At 45.3% G+C, this 17,039-nt stretch overlaps 1 protein-coding gene across 1 annotated transcript in view; it reads left to right on the top strand.

The window, feature by feature from the left end:
- The window catches only part of LOC146182480 (vitellogenin-6-like), a 48,284-nt gene extending 31,767 nt beyond the window's left edge, over positions 1–16,517 (top strand). The window contains exons 17-25 of the mRNA XM_084577611.1: positions 1,627–1,915; positions 3,180–3,389; positions 5,061–5,327; positions 6,704–6,841; positions 7,399–7,635; positions 8,722–9,016; positions 10,309–10,466; positions 12,079–12,309; positions 15,290–16,517. Coding sequence (XP_084433737.1) covers positions 1,627–1,915; positions 3,180–3,389; positions 5,061–5,327; positions 6,704–6,841; positions 7,399–7,635; positions 8,722–9,016; positions 10,309–10,466; positions 12,079–12,309; positions 15,290–15,448 — 1,984 coding nt within the window. The 3' untranslated portion in view covers positions 15,449–16,517. The remainder of the gene's footprint in view (positions 1–1,626; positions 1,916–3,179; positions 3,390–5,060; positions 5,328–6,703; positions 6,842–7,398; positions 7,636–8,721; positions 9,017–10,308; positions 10,467–12,078; positions 12,310–15,289) is intronic.
- Positions 16,518–17,039: the final 522 nt, after the last annotated feature.

Below are 17,039 nucleotides of genomic sequence, written 5' to 3'. Positions count from 1 at the left end.
CTATCAGCCATCGTTATTTATATATTTTTATTTATCTTTTCAGCGGGGCACTCACGTAGCACTTTGCTCGTGTATCGTGCAATGGAGCTTAGCTTGTACTGAAGTACGCAGTCCATATATCACGCAACGTCTCCGCAAATCAATATCACAGCTGACTTGTGTTCATAATATTACAATTCCTAAAGCGATTTATTTAGTTATTTTGGTCCCCTTTGTCTCATTATTTTATAACTTGTTCCTAGTTATTTGGCCAGTTTTTCTTCGTTCTTTAAATTTGACTCTGTTGCTCAGTATGCTGACCTATATTCCTTGTGCATGCGTAAATTGTGTCATCGCTGGTTTGATTGTTGTTTTTGTGGCTGAGCTTTTCTGCCACTTTTACGTAATTCCACTATGGGAGCGTGGGTATATGTCACGGTGCCTTTGAGACATCTTTATCTTCGTGCCTCCAGCATCATAGCAGATTGTATATAATGTGATATAAATTAACTTCAGTGCAATCTAATTCTACTTAATATAATTTTTGAATTTCTCGCCCATCGCTGCTGGCTGTAGTGACGTCACGCTGAGCTTTTCGTCTTCGTCGCTGGCTGAAAGCGAGGGCGTGGCGTTTCTTCAGAAAATTTCAACCGTCGGACAATTGAAAAAAAAAAACGGTATTTGGAACGAATTCTCGTGTAAACAAACTGATTTATAGCTGGCATCATCAGCAATGAGCTTGTGAATTTATTGCCTTAGAGCTTCGCATGCGTAATCATTCATGGCACTAATGCCGCTAAGCCGAGCAGCGTATACCTACTTAAAAAGTCCTATCAACGTGTTGGTGTTTGCTTGGCAGAAAGTAGCGCATAAAGATGGAAAACATTGTAAGAGGAGAGATAAGCCCGAGGCCCTTCGCCGTCCCTCTTCTGCTGTTTATTGTCTCCATATTGTATTTTCTATCATGCACATTAACCAGCTTCCCCAACTTTCTGCGATTATCCGGTGTTAGCTTGCAGTGTCATATTTGACGGAAAGTTGAATATTTGTTTTTGTACAATTTTCTTTCTTCTATAAGAGTCAGCAACAAAGGGAGGAGAACATTTTTTTCTCTCTCTGCCGTTTGTCCACAACTGTCCAAGCCGTATACGGGGTTGCATTCTTAATGTAGAGTGCTCGGACATTCTTCTGTGCGGGAGCTCGCGGGGCTACTGCTACCTTAAGGTTGCAAACTGTACAATGTGCAGCTCAACCACGCAACTATAATTTGCTTCATGGTAGAAAAGCAGCTGTATACTATTTCTATCCAGTTCTGTTCATTCTATGGCAGAGTGTTTGACGCACCCACTCACTGCTGTGCTACAATCCCCTTATTTTGACCCTGCTGAAAAGCCAGAGGGCAAAATATTCAGATAAAATAGGCATTATACTCAGCCTTCGGACAAAAAGGAGGCACCGCTTGACAAGAACACCAAGAGTTCTTTCATGATTACAGGCATGTCATATACACTGCTATTTCCTGAGGACTAAAAGGGCCCATGATTTGTTTGTACTTTGTACAAACTTTTTGTACTTTTGTTTTTTCGTATTTATCCGATGCGCATGTGTCCTCCAGTCCACTTCACTTACGCTGGTCTCCGCATGCAGGCACGAGAGCCGCTCGTACAAGATGATCGGCCTCGCGCTGACCTTCAGCCGGACGTCGCTGGGCTCGGGCTACGACTCGCGCCAGCTACTGTCCGTGCCGCTGGAGTTGCAGGTCACCCTGGACCCTGCGCTGCGCAAGCTGAACATCAAGCGTCCCGTGTCGCTACCCATCGACCTGTTCAGCTACCACTTCCTTCCGTACAGCTTCCAGCTCCCCTACGACCGAAGCTCCATCGACGTGCCCCAACTGCCAGGGTATCCTCTATACGGCGGAGACGACTTATACAGGGTCAGTTGACGGGTACTGCGAGAGGCCAAGCGCTGTACATTTCTAAGCTCCCCTAACTTCATTCTGTGGTCGGTTGTTTAACGCACCCAATCACTGCGGCGCTACTTAGCCTCGTTCTTGTCAACGCTCAGATACAGATTAAATGGTATTTTCCGGATGGAGTTGATAGTCGTAAGATATTATTAATCGTCTATACTGTTCCTTTTAGGGTAAAGAAAAGGCAGCTTTGCGACATTTTCACTCCTAAATATTTTTTTTATTCGCTTGGCCGTAGCGAATACTGGTCACTCCAAATATCTTTTAAGATGTGCTGAAAGAGCGGACACCTAAATGACCGTTCATATGAAGAGGATGGAAATGTAGAGGAGCGTGTTTTTATTGGACGCCTCAAATTTTACTGCAGAAACAGCGGTTGTTAACCAGGTTTTCAGCAGTGCTGGGTGAGCCGTTCAAATAAAACCAACTGGATAGGAAAGACGTTTGCCATATTTATAAAGAAATTGTCTAAACATGCCTTTCATTTTTTTCTCGCAATCACGCTTCCTTTAGAGGCATTGGTTTCTTTTACGCTTTCAACCCATTTAATGTCTGTTTGGGCATAAGAAGGTTTTTAAGAAATATTAATGTTTTTAAAGCAATAATCCCTGAATGACCTTTGCAAGTTATTGAGAAAAATGCCTGACGACGATATCGCAGCAACAACACGCATCGCTGTTATACAAATGTATCTTTCGGTGAGATAAAGAAAGTTCGGAAGGTTCGGTGCTGAACCCTCCGAACCCCCCATGGAAATGGAAATGGTGGACGCTGAAATGTGCTTCACCACCAAATGCACAGAAGCAGTTCACTTCATGTTCATAATGACGAAACGTGATAGCTGCGACCGGCGGCTAAAGTTGCGGTATTGGATAGGGTGATTATTATCACAGCTGGTCTTGGAACAAGGAGCCCAGGCGTGTATGAGCGACGCGCATAGGAATATTTCGCCTACACTCATGAACCGAATATATTTTTCTGTCAGCTTGAGCCCAAATTGGGAGGAACACGACGTGCATCAAAAATATTGAAGAAAAAGTATAAGACACGATTCTCTGTTTCGCCTTTGGGGTAATTGTTGTGAGGGTGTTATTACGGTGTCCAATTTATTGTTTATTCAGAATGCACTTATAATTAAAACTCTGCAATGTAAGGACTTTGTCCTAAAATGGTGCTTGTGCAGTGGGCTGCAGTCGAGTCCTAAGCTCACCCCATTTCCGCCCTTCAGTTTGACCGGACCTACCTGAATGATACACTGGGAGTCGCTGTGAACGTGCAAGGCCACGCCCTCAAAAAAGACCTGAAGGACAGCTGGCGGGACTTCTGGCACCACATGGACCTCCGCGAGAAGCTCCAGTACCTGATCATCAACCCGCAATGGAGTCCACGAAGCTTCCGCGTCCAGCTCCTCCCTGCGGAGAACGACGCCACCAATCTGGTGAGTTCGATGTGTATGCCAAGGCATGGGAGCTCTCGTATACGAACACAGTGCCGGAAAATTGGCCGTGCCCTGCGAGAGGCATTCACGTTAGTCAGTGTTTGTTATTACACCAGTGAAGCACTGTGCCAGCAGAGTTCTCCATTCGAGTATGATCACTGTTCTAACGTAGGAGAAAGATGGCTGCGGAATTCGTATCTCGGGCCTCAATTGTCTTCTCTCGGTGCGCAACTCTATGTTCATCGAATAGTGCGCCAACAACTACAAGGACGTATATATATTCGGCTTCTTATCTGTTTTCGAGGTATAATTTTAAAGCTATCCTTAAAAATGTTTTCCTTTTCTTTTCTTTTTTATCAAATGCAATTAACCTAGGCCAAATCATTTTTAATGCTTCAGTTCGGCCGAGAAGGGAACAGGTTGCCGACCTTAGAAAGGTAAGTTATAGGTATTGGCCTGAAAGCTGGGTGCAGAATCACGGGAAAGGTACCCAGGAGAAATAACCATTACAGGAGTAATTCAAGAAAATGTTATCAAATTTTTCTTGTACTAGGAGGCCATTGTTACGTGATCGCTTTTTGTGTGACCTGTCAACTTGATATACTGTACCATTCGTCTTTTTTTTTTTTCTACATCGCGAAAATATGAAGTACTTCGGTCTCGCGCCGATAGGGAGCAAGAAGATAAGAAACCAACCTGCAGAACAAAGCAGAAGAAAACAAGGGCTTAGTGTCACTTAAGACTGCTGTACTAAATTCTGATGTCTTGCGACACTCCTATGTAGGACAAACTGGCCGTTGTGTAATTGAGCAAAAAAAGAAAACAAAAAAAAAAAGAAGGAGAATGAGGGCAGTGTAAAACAGGCTGAGGAAGGGTGCAAATTTGTGGAAGAATATTATTGCGTGTCCATCCGCATTGATGCAACTATAAAAAATGACAGTAGTTCTTAAAAAATCGTGCTAAAAGTGGTAAGTTCATTCATATATCAATACCTATTTTATCTATTTTTTCCAAGGTTTAGGAAATAAAATTTCTAAGAGAATATCCAAAATTTTCAACAAATTTACTCTATAGCCTGCGTTTCTATGTGCATTTTTTCAAGAAAGGTCAAGGTAAACGAATTGTCTGGCGCAAAAAGGAATAAGCCTGGATGTCTTTGAAAGTAAAAGAGTTTGTGCAAGAATCTTCACATGCATTCGCAAACGAACCTAAAAAGGTCGTGTCTGCACCAGTCCAGATCAGTGGCTATATTTTGCATTGACGATATCGTGAGGGTGCCCCAAGTACAGGTGAATTTAAGTGGCTGTGAGCCATGAGAAGTCATATGCATACCAGCATAAATTTAAAAAAAAATTAAAAAAATTGTTTCGCATCAACCTAATGTGGATGCTAATAGGAAGCAAGCCTGTAAGAATATGCGCATGTTCCACTGAACGTCTCATACCTTCCCAGGTATTATCACTCAGTTTGGATCAGCCAGTGATTGATGTGCTGTCCAATAAGTGTCGCACGTTGTCAAGACAACATGCGAGACATCACTTCCTTCGGACCAATGAGCGTGGCGCACTGCTCCAAGGTGGACTACGCCAACGACATTCACACCGCACAAAATGAGAGACGTGTTATCAATAGCTGTGACGACAGAATTCACCACGCATCTCTGAAACGCAGGTGGAGTTGGACCTGTCGCACCACTTCTACACTCCGGAGGATGCCGAGAGGGAGACGTCTTTCGGGCTGTCGGACACTCCACCGGAGAGCCCGGAGCATCCTTACACGCATGCTCTGATCGGCCAGCTGGCCTACAAGGGCGACGCTAGGGAACGGAAGCTCTCGTGGGAGCTGCGCTACTCTTTCAGAAAAGACCTGCTCCGGCACAACGTGCTCTTCTATTACGACAGGGTGCCGTTCACACATTCTGAGCAGAGCCATACCAAGGTACCTCACTGTTTCTGGCCTTACTTCGGAAGGATATATGTTAAGAATGACACCTTTGAACAGCTGTGGTCGACGGTTAGGAGACATACCATCTGGTCAGCAAACGTAGTGCAAGTTTCAGGTTTTTTAAGGCGATAGCCTTTAATGGCTCATGCTAGCTGATCATGCCCGTCCTTCCGTAACGCTTTCTTTACGTGGGAGCCGATAACTGGCAGCTGACATGGCCGAGCACTAACTGGACGTAGGGCGTCCTGACATTATGTTTGTCAGCAGCTGCCAACTCGGGGTTCTCCCTTCAAATGGGAGGGTGGTATCAGAATCAGCCTGCCAAAACCCTTGCATTCACGTTATCCCTAGGCCACGCAGGCACGTTCATATGGCTTGGTTAAATCGGGGCTTTATATATTGGCTGGTAGCTTCCACTCTCGAGCCATCGTGAAGGTGAGAGTGAAAACAGGGAGGGAGAAAGAGGTGCCGCAGTGAAGGCTTTCTTACCACCACGCGATGTAGGCTTTCGCCTCATCATACATTCAATATCATACATAATAAAACAAAACTGAATTTTCAGAGTTACATGCAATACAACACAACACGCCCCACCCGTAACAGACACGAACGGACTATCTTGATGCCACGATGCCGAACAAAAGCATATTCTTGTTCCTTCTTTCCACGCACCATTTCCGAATGGAACCGACTGCCAAGCGATATCGCCAACCTGGTATCTTCAGAATCTTTCTTGTCTGCTGTTTCGGCTCATGTATCGCAGTAGCGCGTCTAGTACACAGTGTATTTCGATTTCCTTGTTTTTATTCTGCCCACTGCCAAAGGGCAGTCGGCAGTATTTATGAAATAAATAAATAAATAAATCACAGTTTAGTGATCCAAAGCGTCCCTTAGAATTTCTTATTCGCAAAAATTGTGCTACAAAAATCAGTGCTGGGTAAACTGGTACAGACAGAACCCCAAAGCGAAGCTGTGAGGTGGTGCAAAAGTTCAAATGTCAGTGCCGAGCTTCATGAGATAAACTGGCATTCTTGAAGAGCTGCTATTTCATCGCCAGTTGTAAAGTCGGCTTCGCTGGCAAAAATGGAGCCTGAAACGTTAATCATTCGTCTCAAAACCAGTCAGTGAAGTTTGAGCTTCAACTTTGCAGTAAGGAAACAGATGCCACAATCTCTGAATAAATCATCTGCTGTATTAGCCATCGCTGTCGGAGCTGCGTTTACTACGGCGTTCACTCCATGGCCGGGGTGCAGTAGGGTAAAAGAAAAACCTTGTTTTTATTAAATGCAAACTAAACTTCTGCCTGTCTGCTCAATCTCGCAGCCATCTAAAGGGTCTTTTGTGACAACAATCTCGTGAACTGTTTTCAGGTATGCCTGACTGCGTCCGCTAAGTTCCCGAAGATCGATCCCACTAAGCTGAACCAGATCGCAGAGTTCCACCGAGGAAACGAGATACAGGCCTATCTCAAGTTGTACTATGGCAGCGAGTGCAACGAGGACTCCGTGGTGAGGAATATCATATAGATGTTTCGAAAGCCATCGTTCAGTATGAACGCAAGATGGCCATCATGTACAAATCATCCCGCGGACTTGTGTGTATTTGGGTGTGTATGTTTAATTAAGGTTTAGACGCCTGTTTACCTGGGCTCGAACTGAAGCCTAATCACATTACGCTGACAGGTTGGGCATTTTATCCTGTACAAGAACGTTGCTAAGCCGAATTTCGCATTCGAACCTCGGCACATATTTGCACTGATTTCTCTGAATTCCCTGCGCATTTTCACTGCTTTGGCGCGCTTCTTTGCGGAGCTTATACAGTTTCTGTGGTTTTCGGTAAGCCTTGATTTTAGTGTTTCAGCTGCACCTTACGCTAAAGCACGCGCACAAGAAATGCAGCACGGCTTTGATGTCGTGAGGTATGAATGGTACACTACCTCTTTAACACCACTATATACTAAAGCCTTAAGGTTTTCAACCTTCCTATGGACAAATATAACAAAACGGCAAGCCTCTTCCTAATTTTCATAGCATTTATTATGCCCCTCTTCACGACGCCCACCCAGATATACTTCACCGGCAAGTACACGCACACGGACGAAGACCTGAAGGAGATCGAAGCCATCGCCTCCGGTGCTGCAGGGTCCTCGAAACGACCAAGCAGACTACGTGAACTACACACAAAGTGCACTCAAGACAGGGAGCAGGGAATCTTCCTCAGCTACCACTGCGTTCACTACTTGTACCTGACCAGCCGCCTCGGAAAGCTGATCCTCGACGTGCAGTACAAAACCCAGGAACCGGTAAGATTGCTGTAACTTATCTTGCTTGAACATGGTCACCAGTGCTTTCGCCTGAAGGCTGTTATTTGGTGTCACGTGTAGCGCTGGAACAACGAAGAAATATACGAGTAATCCTCGAAGTCGACGAAGAAAGCGACCGAGCAAATTGAGGGAGCTACCACACCAAAATATATTCTTACCACAAAATTGAAATTTATGGGTACAAGTAACAAAAAAGGACACAGGACCGACAATAACGCTTTTTGTTTCGAGTGCATCAAAAAGAATTAAGGCGATGAGGCAAAGAGTCAAAACAAAAAAAAAAAACTGGTGCAACATTTATAAATGCAAGTCGGGTAGTGCAGATAGTGCTATTTTATGCACTCAGGATATCAGCAAAACGGTAGTTAAAATACCATTTCGAAAAAAAAAGGAATCAATCATTTATTCGTAGCTTTGCTAATGAATGGCGATGGCCTTTAATAGACTTTCAGTCGATAGGTCGCCAAACGGAATGACCACTTTCAATAAAAGTGAGGAATCCCGCCCATAAGTCGCGATGGCCACGTTCCCGGATACCGCTATGCAAAATAATTTGTAAAACGTAATTGAATAGCCGAAGTTATGGCTTTCCTAAGGATTGCAAAATATATATTAAATATATTTTAAATATTAAATTGCCGTGCAGTTAGTACTCAAAATTAAGGACTCTGCATTATAACTACTTGCGAAAAGTGATGCAGTTCGTTTCGTATTACTTTTTTGGTTCCCACGCTTTTAAAGAATTCCGCTGGAACAAATTTTACAAGCATTGCAGTTCCCTTAATTTATTGTGCCAGAGGACGAGGTAAAACAGGGGGGGAGGGGGAGAGAGAGCGAGGACTTTTGCTTTGCTTTGTAGGCATGAAGAGCCAAGATTCTACATGAATGATGTTGATTTCTAAATCAACTAATTTCGCTGCAAAATTACTGTTATTCCGTACTTCATTACAGTGCTAAGGCTATACCAAGTAATGATTCTATTAGATCCCAAATCGCTAAGAAAGGCAGTGAATTACTACTACACTATTTCTGTTGCGTTCTGTGACTGCCAAATCTGTGCCCCAGTTTCCGCCCGTGGTGCGGCACTACTTGACGTACACCCGGAGACATCCGAGCCGCCGTGGCTTCCTGAGCACCATAGCCTCCCACATGACGGGGCCGTCGGGGGAGCTACACGTGGAGTCCCAGGTGCCCGCTCACCCTGGGAGGACTCCGCACTCTGAGGTTGTGGTCACTGGTGCAGACGGCCACGTACATCACTACGACCACGTACCCACCTACACGCATCTGCTGGAGCCTCGCGTTTTCGTTGCTTTCCGCTACTCGAACATGGCCGAGTACTTCGCTTACTACAGACACAGTGAGTATGCGCGCGTGCGTGCGTGCGTACGTGTGTGTGTGTGTGTGTGTGTGTGTGTGTGTGTGTGTGTGTGTGTGTGTGTGTGTGTGTGTGTGTGTGTGTGTGTGTGTGTGTGTGTGTGTGTGTGTGTGTGTGTGTGTGTGTGTGTGTGTGTGTGTGTGTGTGTGTGTGTGTGTGTGTGTGTGTGTGTGTGTGTGTGTGTGTGTGTGTGTGTGTGTGTGCGCGCGCGCGTGCGGGCGTGCGTGTGAGAGAGAGAGAGAGGGGGATAATTTTTCATACAGGGCAGTGCGCACACGGTTGCCAAAAGACGTTACAGTCGGCCTAATGTTGGTATCAACTGGTTATGCTCGCGTTAATACAGTTTTTTCCTCTCTGCCATATTTGTACGAGACAAGTAAGTGGCTCTTCTCTCTTTACCTAATTCAGTAGAAAGAGAACGATCTCGTAGTGCGGAACACGCGCCCCTAGAGTCACAGCGCTCCTAGGAATTCGCTTTCTTTAGTGTTCTTTCTTTTGAGGGGGAGTTGGTTCTAGGAGGTAATCTCAATGCGGACGCCCCATTCTGCAATCGTGACACCGCATTTACTGCACTGCCAGAACATGAGAACCGTATTTTCTTTTTCTCAAATTGGGCAACACTACTCTCGTGGAGAGTGCTTCAGATCGAAGCGCGCTGATACTTTTCAGCCAGACCTGAAGCGGCCCCAGGCAACAAAACCAATTGACCAAATATTGGGTATACATTGATAAGGTCTGGCCCAACATAGGACCAGTACATCGCCGGCATATGACCAATATTCGTCCGATAGTTTGTGCTGCCTCGGGTAAGGGGTCTTGAATGCGGGGTATCAAGTTCCCGTTCCTACAGCACATAAGTGAGGCAGGTGATCCTACTTAGACAAAGTGTATTCAGTTTCAAACGTCAAAATAAATTTATACCACGCAAAATGCTGGTGTATATTATTTATGTATTTCTTTCTTTTTTTTTTTTTTTTGCTTCCACAAATGATTTTCTATGGTAAATTTCCATACTGATCGTTCGCCGCTGAGATTCAGGCTTAGCGGGAGGCTCCTGGCCCCAGGAATCCTCGTTCGAATGGCAGTTATTCCTTTGGCAATTGCTGCTCTGATTTCCGACCACTCTGAGAAGTGGCCTCTGGAGCTGCTTCAACACCCACATGGTCTGGACGTCACTGCTGACCGGGTTGATCATCTCGTATTATTACTAATATGTTGACTTCGTTGTCTTGCTAGTAACTACTGCGCCACCTTTTTGTTTGTCCAAAACTCAGGATACTGTGATGTGCAAGGCCATAGTGCGAAGACATTCGACGGAGTGATCGTCCACTTGCCCAAGACAGACTGTTACAAGGTGGTCGCGCGAGACTGCTCCGTGAACAAGCGTTTCGTCGTACTGGCAAGGGCCCTGGCCAACCCTGCCTTCCCCAAGGTAACAAACAGCACACAAAAAAAAAATTAGAAAGGTTCAAGGCTGCTGAACCGAATATGAAGCGAAAGCATTAGCTTCGGGTGACCGAGCGTCCTTCTTCTTCTTCGTCTTCTTCTTCGCATTCTTTTTCTTCTTCTCCAGCCCACATATAAAGCCCCGCTTTAACAAGCCGTATGAACGTGCCTTAGTGGCCTATAAGAGTAACGTGAATACCAGGGTCCTGGCAGGCTGATCTGACATATCACCCTCCAATATCAAAGTGGCGACCCAAGTTGGCAGCTCCTGCCAGGGGAGCACGGACACGGACACGAACACGATACACAGCGACTAGCGGTTAGACCTGGTGTAGTACTGAAAACCGAGCGCCGGGTAGCAAAGTATCGTGACTCGAGGAGCCCAATCAGGAACTTAATTCAAGCAGCGCAATATCCTCTGGGGCATTAATGGAGGCGGGAGCTCACAAAAGGTGTACGTTCAGGCTGATTTGCGCCCAGTTCAACCGACTTTCATAAGACATGAAGCAATTTGTTCTGCTCTTATTGCGCTGAGCTCTAGCTGGGAGTCGTGACGGGCTTAGTGAACTCTAGCTAGGAGTCGCTCTGAAGTGTCAGTGACTTATTTGCAGCAGAAAGCAGATGACATTGTAACGCAGGACTACTAAATTGATTGAGGGGTCACGTGAACGGCACTCGATTGCCAAAAGTACTAACAAGTCGATTGATATCACGGTGACATCGTGGTAGCAGTCTTGGTGGTTTCGAGGCACTTTATGCGCTAAATTGGCTACTTTGCTTGCTCGCATTTTTTGAGGGAATACGTAGCAGAGCCTGAACATGGTATAGAATGCTAATGAGTGATGAACTCTAATGGGCAGCTCAATTATGTTATGTTTACCTCCTTCATCGGACGGTGATGTATCCTGCAGGGTGAATCTAGAACGCAGAATCGCTGACCTTGCTTTAAAGAACATCCAGCATACTAGAGCAGGTTAAGGGTAAGGGCTGCACAGCAAACCAGACAAATACCCACCACCCATCTTCGCGTTATTGCATTCAAATCTCTTCTTTCGCTGGTTTAATTTTCTTCTAAATCTATTTTTGTAGATCGACACTGTTTGGCTTTATTAACAGGTATCAAGGACAGCAAGAAAACTCGTAATGAAAACTTGTCAGAAGATTGCTTACCGGGATGAGAGTTCGTATGAATTAGGAGACGATAAGCAAAGAAAGTTTAGCAGTCGTAGAAAACGCATTCGAGATAAGCATCAGAAATAAAGTAAGATAGATGATATCGCAGAAAAAGCTATTGTGGACGCGTTTGCTGGTTCTGCTGCGTCGCCGAAACATTTCTCCAAGCTGATTGCTTAGTACGAATAGACGTCACGCTTAACGCCACTTAAACGCGTCTCGCTGAGTAATCCATGGTGACATCACTGTATAACGAGAAACATCAGTGCACACAAGATTTTAAACAACACGTGTATAAACGATGCTCAACTATCTCGACGAGCGCCTTTTCTTACGCAGTGTGAACTGCCGTGTTTGCCTTTTTGTTTTGTTTCTGCTTCTAGCATTGCGAAAAACATTCATGTTACGCGGTTGCTTCCCTGCAGGCCCTGAAGGTGTTCATCCACAACACGGAGATCGAGATCCTTCCAGCCGGGGACCACGCCGTCGTGAAAGTGGACGGAGCTCCTGTCACGTTTGGCGACGGTGAAGCCTACGCGCACGCAGTGGATGGCGCTCAACTGCTCACCGTCTCAACATTGTACGGCCTCTACAACATAGCGTCGAAGTCATACGGCCTTGACGTCTTTTTCAGCGCCAAGTTGCTCTTTGTGCAGGTACGTCGAGCTGCACACATGTGGCAATGGGCTTTGCCTTTGCCAGGAATGATTCGGTTGTTCAGACGTCGTAGTCGCTTTGTCTACCAGTATTACATGTACGCTACATATATCCATGTATACTAACACAACAATAAGGGAGTTATTGGCATCCACCTTAGCGCAAACATACGGCTGCATAGGAAAGCTGTTTTGCTTTCTCACAAACATCTTATATAGATTAAGAAAAGTTCCTTCTGTAGCAAGGAGTTCAAAACCGTGACCACCGCCTTTCCGAGGCAGTCCGTCTACCAAATGAGCTAACCAGGAAGGCTATCAAATGGCAGGACGAGAGCGAATTGATGAATAACTCGAAGTGAGATCGGTGTTAGTCTAAAGTTTAGGGACTATAATTAACTTTGGGTTATTGGACTGACAACTACCGTATATTTAAAAATTGTAGAGTTTCTGTGGCAACGCAACCACGTGATTTTCTGCTGGCACAAACAGCTGGTCAAAAGCATCGAAAGGAGCCAGAGCTACAAGCGCATTGTCGATTGCGATTAGTAAACAAGCAGGCGTCGGCGGCAGTCCATCCAATTGTCAAAACACACTTGTCCAGCCCCAGAGCGTAGCTATGGTCTAAGACTAACAGAGGCGTGTAGATGGTGATGCGTATTAGAAGACGCAGTGTAAAAACCCAAAATTAGAGACGCAAGAACAAATAATTTGTTAAGTGGGATTAGCTGAGGTTTACTTCAAAGATACATTGCATACGTATGCATAGCAGCGAAGGCATAAAAGAATAATGAAAAAAAAAATTACAAGGGTTCAACGCTGCTGAACCAAATATTGAGTGAAAGCATTAGCTGCGGGTGACCGAGCGTTCTTCTTCTTCTCTTTTTCTTCTCCCTCAGCCCACATATAAAGCCCCGATTTAACCAACCCGTATTAATGTGCCTTAGTGGCCTATAGGGGTAACGTGAATGCCAGGGTCCTAGCAGGCTGATTCTGACATAACCGTCCCATGTGAAACGAGAGACCCAAGTTGGCAGCTCCTGCCGACCGCTTGAGTTGGTAGCCCAGCTCTCACCCTAGTGTCACGTGGGGTGTGACGTCACAGCGTCACATGGGTAAGACGTGGCTACCGGCCGCGCTACGCTCAAGGCTCGAAACCTAGAGCAGTATTGCTTTCGCAATAAAACCAGAATACGCCATGGTAGGCTGTGATGCAGGCGTGTGTCACGCATTCTTTCATCGTGTCTTAACTCGTTTTTCTTTCTCGCGAGTGACAGGTACGGTTTGCTAGCATACTTATCTATTTATGTGTTTATGCAGCTGTGTTTATAAGTTAATTTGTACCAGTCAGAAGCGAATGCGTTCATTACAAGCGCAGTGTGAAACAGGCAGAGTATCCCGATGCCTTTTGCATCTGTATAGTTTGTGTAGCCTGGGCTAGTAAGAAGGCGAGCAATTTTATTTCAGTTCTTTTCAACTACCCTGGAAATGGTCTCAGATCACTCTGAAGGTTCTGCTGATCTGGCGTAGAGAAAGGTAGAGGAGGTGGTCTTGATGAGAGTTGAATATGAAAGGTGCATTATATATAGGAGCGAAATGAGGCCAAGGCTGTAGAGTCATTGAGATAAAAAAGTTAAAGGGTACATCTAGCACAGAAACACAGAAAAGCGTAACGCGGAGGACATATGACACAGAAAGAAGCTCAGCATGGAGTCGCCACTTGGGATCGACTGGATTGGATTGATCGGCGTAGTCTGACGGGTACGTGCTCTCGGAATGAACACTTCCTATGATCCGCTCCTAGAAGTATGCAGCCAACCAAACCTCTTGATTAAAAATCCACAAGCCAAGGAAAATGCAAGGTCATCAACACACCCTTTGCACGCGCGAGCGCAAACTCTGTCCCGGTGTCGGTTGCACGTTTTTTCCCCCATGAATTTTCTTAATAGCATCCCTTGCACCGTCAAAGGCCAAAAAGAGGAAAAGTCGGCGAGTGGCCCTTCATCATGAGCGATTTCTTGTACCCACATGAGATTTCAGAGAAAGGAACCCCCTTCTGGCACTAAGGCTAAACTTTTCAGTTTACGCCCGGGGCCTATCGGATATAACAGGTCGAATTTCTCAAAAAAAGAAAAAGGACAAAATTACCTTAATTACTCGAAAGGCTGCTAGCACACACACACACACACACACACACACAAAAAAAGCGAAGACAGGTCCAATAAGACAAAAAGAGGAATTGACCGAAAGGGATCCTGAGAGATTGAGTAAATATACATGTATAGCAAAGTATGCATACACAGCAATTTGGAACAAATAATAAGATTCCAAATTTGTTAATTGAAATTGCAAGTTATCTATAACCATCAACGTCACATTTTAGAAGCACGTAACTGCCGACGTGTACACTTAAATAATAGTGAACTAAAGGATATAAAACGTACAACACTCTTGCTTGCAATATTCTAAATACGACAAAAAATGAAACAGTTGTTCGAAATAGTGGTGTTTCCGAAGCAGCGCCGATACTAAAAGGAAGTGAGTTACACACTTTAGTATACAGGACGCAAAACGAGTAGTGGTGTCATTCTCCTCAAGCGAAAATAGCTATGATCTTTTTTAAATAATTTGCACTGACGTGCGACGCCGGGAAGATATCCAAATGGTGCATTTCTGGTATAGGGTGCAAGTAAAAAGATAAAGGGACGAATTTTCTCTGCATTACTTCAGGTGGGAGATCAAGCAATAATTTTTATGTTTTTGCACTCTGGTGCCGAGAGTACCGTCAGCGACTCTTTGAACTGATTCCAATATTTTAGTAAGCGCGGCTTATCGATAAACAAACCCTCAGCTGATGCCCATGACCTGTCCTCTCTAGAGCCTTCCTGCTTATCTGTAGGCTCGCTCGTGTAACGATGTAGTAGGCTTAAGACTGTCCTGCAATAGATTTCAAGAAGTTCGCTTGTGTTTTCCCGCCTTGCAGGTGGCTCCGTTCTACCGCGGGAAGCTATGCGGTTTGTGCGGAGACTACAACTACGAACGGCACCGTGAGCTCGTCGGCTCCAACCTACACCTGTACGGGGACACGCTGAGTTTCGCCAAGAGCTACGTGGTTCCCTCGGGAGACTGCACACCGCCCTGAACAACATCTCTCCCGGAATACGTGCACCGGTCAGCCGACACAGGCGAAGGAAGACCTCAGATATAGATCGCACGCGCTGCGACTGCTTTGTGATCAAATGTAGAAACTCATCCAGCGACAATGGCTACGGGACTGCAGTCTTCCTTACTCGAGGATCTCGCTAGGTTGACTTCACACAGAACATTGGAGTCGTCCCGTGACGCTTGGAATATGACCCTGCCAGGTTCATGGGGAGGGGATGGTGAGAATCATTATTGTAATTCAATGACATTCGGAAGGAAAGTTGTACAGCATGGGCCACAGTCTCCTTGAGGAAGCCACCTTCGTACTGCGCCGGGCTGGTAGGGAGAGAAAAAGGGAATGACACATTAGCGAAGAGTATTAACCAGGACGAGGGAGGGGGTGCGTTGTATAAAGGGACAGCACAATTTGGGGGCAACTCCTAGGACAGGCTGTCTGAAGGAGGGTGACCCTTCTAGCGGCATCCGGATCACGCGTGCTCTTTGCGATATTTCCTATAATGGCAGTGGCCTATCAGTGTCACTGGTACGTATTAACTTTAAAGTGAGACTTGTAGGCAGTGTGGCGCTTTTCAGAAGTGATTTTTTGACTGCGGCTCCTGCTGTGCGCAGACAGCTCCTTTCTCGAGCGAAAATAACTGGGCGAGTACACCGTTTTTACGTTTTAAATAGCAAGATGCGGTATCAAACTGTGGATTAAAGTCCGTTTTTAATAAAATGTATGAACCGAGGAACACTGTGCAATGGTGTGTAGCTAATCACTGAGGTGCAGGGATTGTAGAGGATCATAGACATGGCCTGCGGCTCTTGGAGTTGAGTATCTTGTTGGTCGCAAAGCAATCGCATTCTGTCCGAACAGTATTTAGGCGGAAGAAATGTACATACTAGAAATGAAGAAGACATCCGGGATCTGACTGGAAGTGGAAACCTGTGGTGGACTTATTCGTGAACAAAAACTATAAAAGAAAAATAAGATGCCACTGAAGATGAATAGCAATGCTCGATGTAAAGGTGCTGAGTGCATCAATAAACACTTGTTGGCAAATAAACCCTAACTTAAAACGATTGTTTTTCCTTTCAGCTTGATTTCGATGTTTATTGAGTGCAGTGCATAGATTAGACGGAAAATTTTATAAACGGGAAACAATCTTTTAACGGTACTCAGGAACTGCAGTAGCCCCCTCATAGCTTCTGCCTGCGACATTATGTTTTGATGGGAAGCATTATCAAAGCAGAAAAGTCGCCCAACGACAGCCCTTGTCGTCAAGAATACGTAGTGATGCTAACGTAGTCAGCCATCTCGCTGACCAGCGTGATGCTGTCGCTAGCAACAAATTCAGAAGCGCACAATCTCTGGCGTAGATAGGCAACCTGCGCGGCACTTTCAACGCCGATTACTACAGCGACGTCTAAAAACTGTCACCCCCCTTACTGTCTATGACGAAAGTTGCTACGCTATGGAACAAGTGTAGAAGAATGACCGAAATAGCGGTGGACTGTCAGAATCGCAATGTGTCCTCAAGTGGCAAATTCAGGAGGGCTACAATAGAAGTATTTTCTATTAGTTGCTG

This window comes from Amblyomma maculatum, chromosome 8 (genome assembly GCF_055883805.1).
Source record: "Amblyomma maculatum isolate TAMU_Amacu chromosome 8, ASM5588380v1, whole genome shotgun sequence".
Taxonomy (NCBI): domain Eukaryota; kingdom Metazoa; phylum Arthropoda; class Arachnida; order Ixodida; family Ixodidae; genus Amblyomma; species Amblyomma maculatum.
Note: the sequence above shows the minus strand (reverse complement) of the source record. Positions and strands in the feature narration are given on the sequence as shown.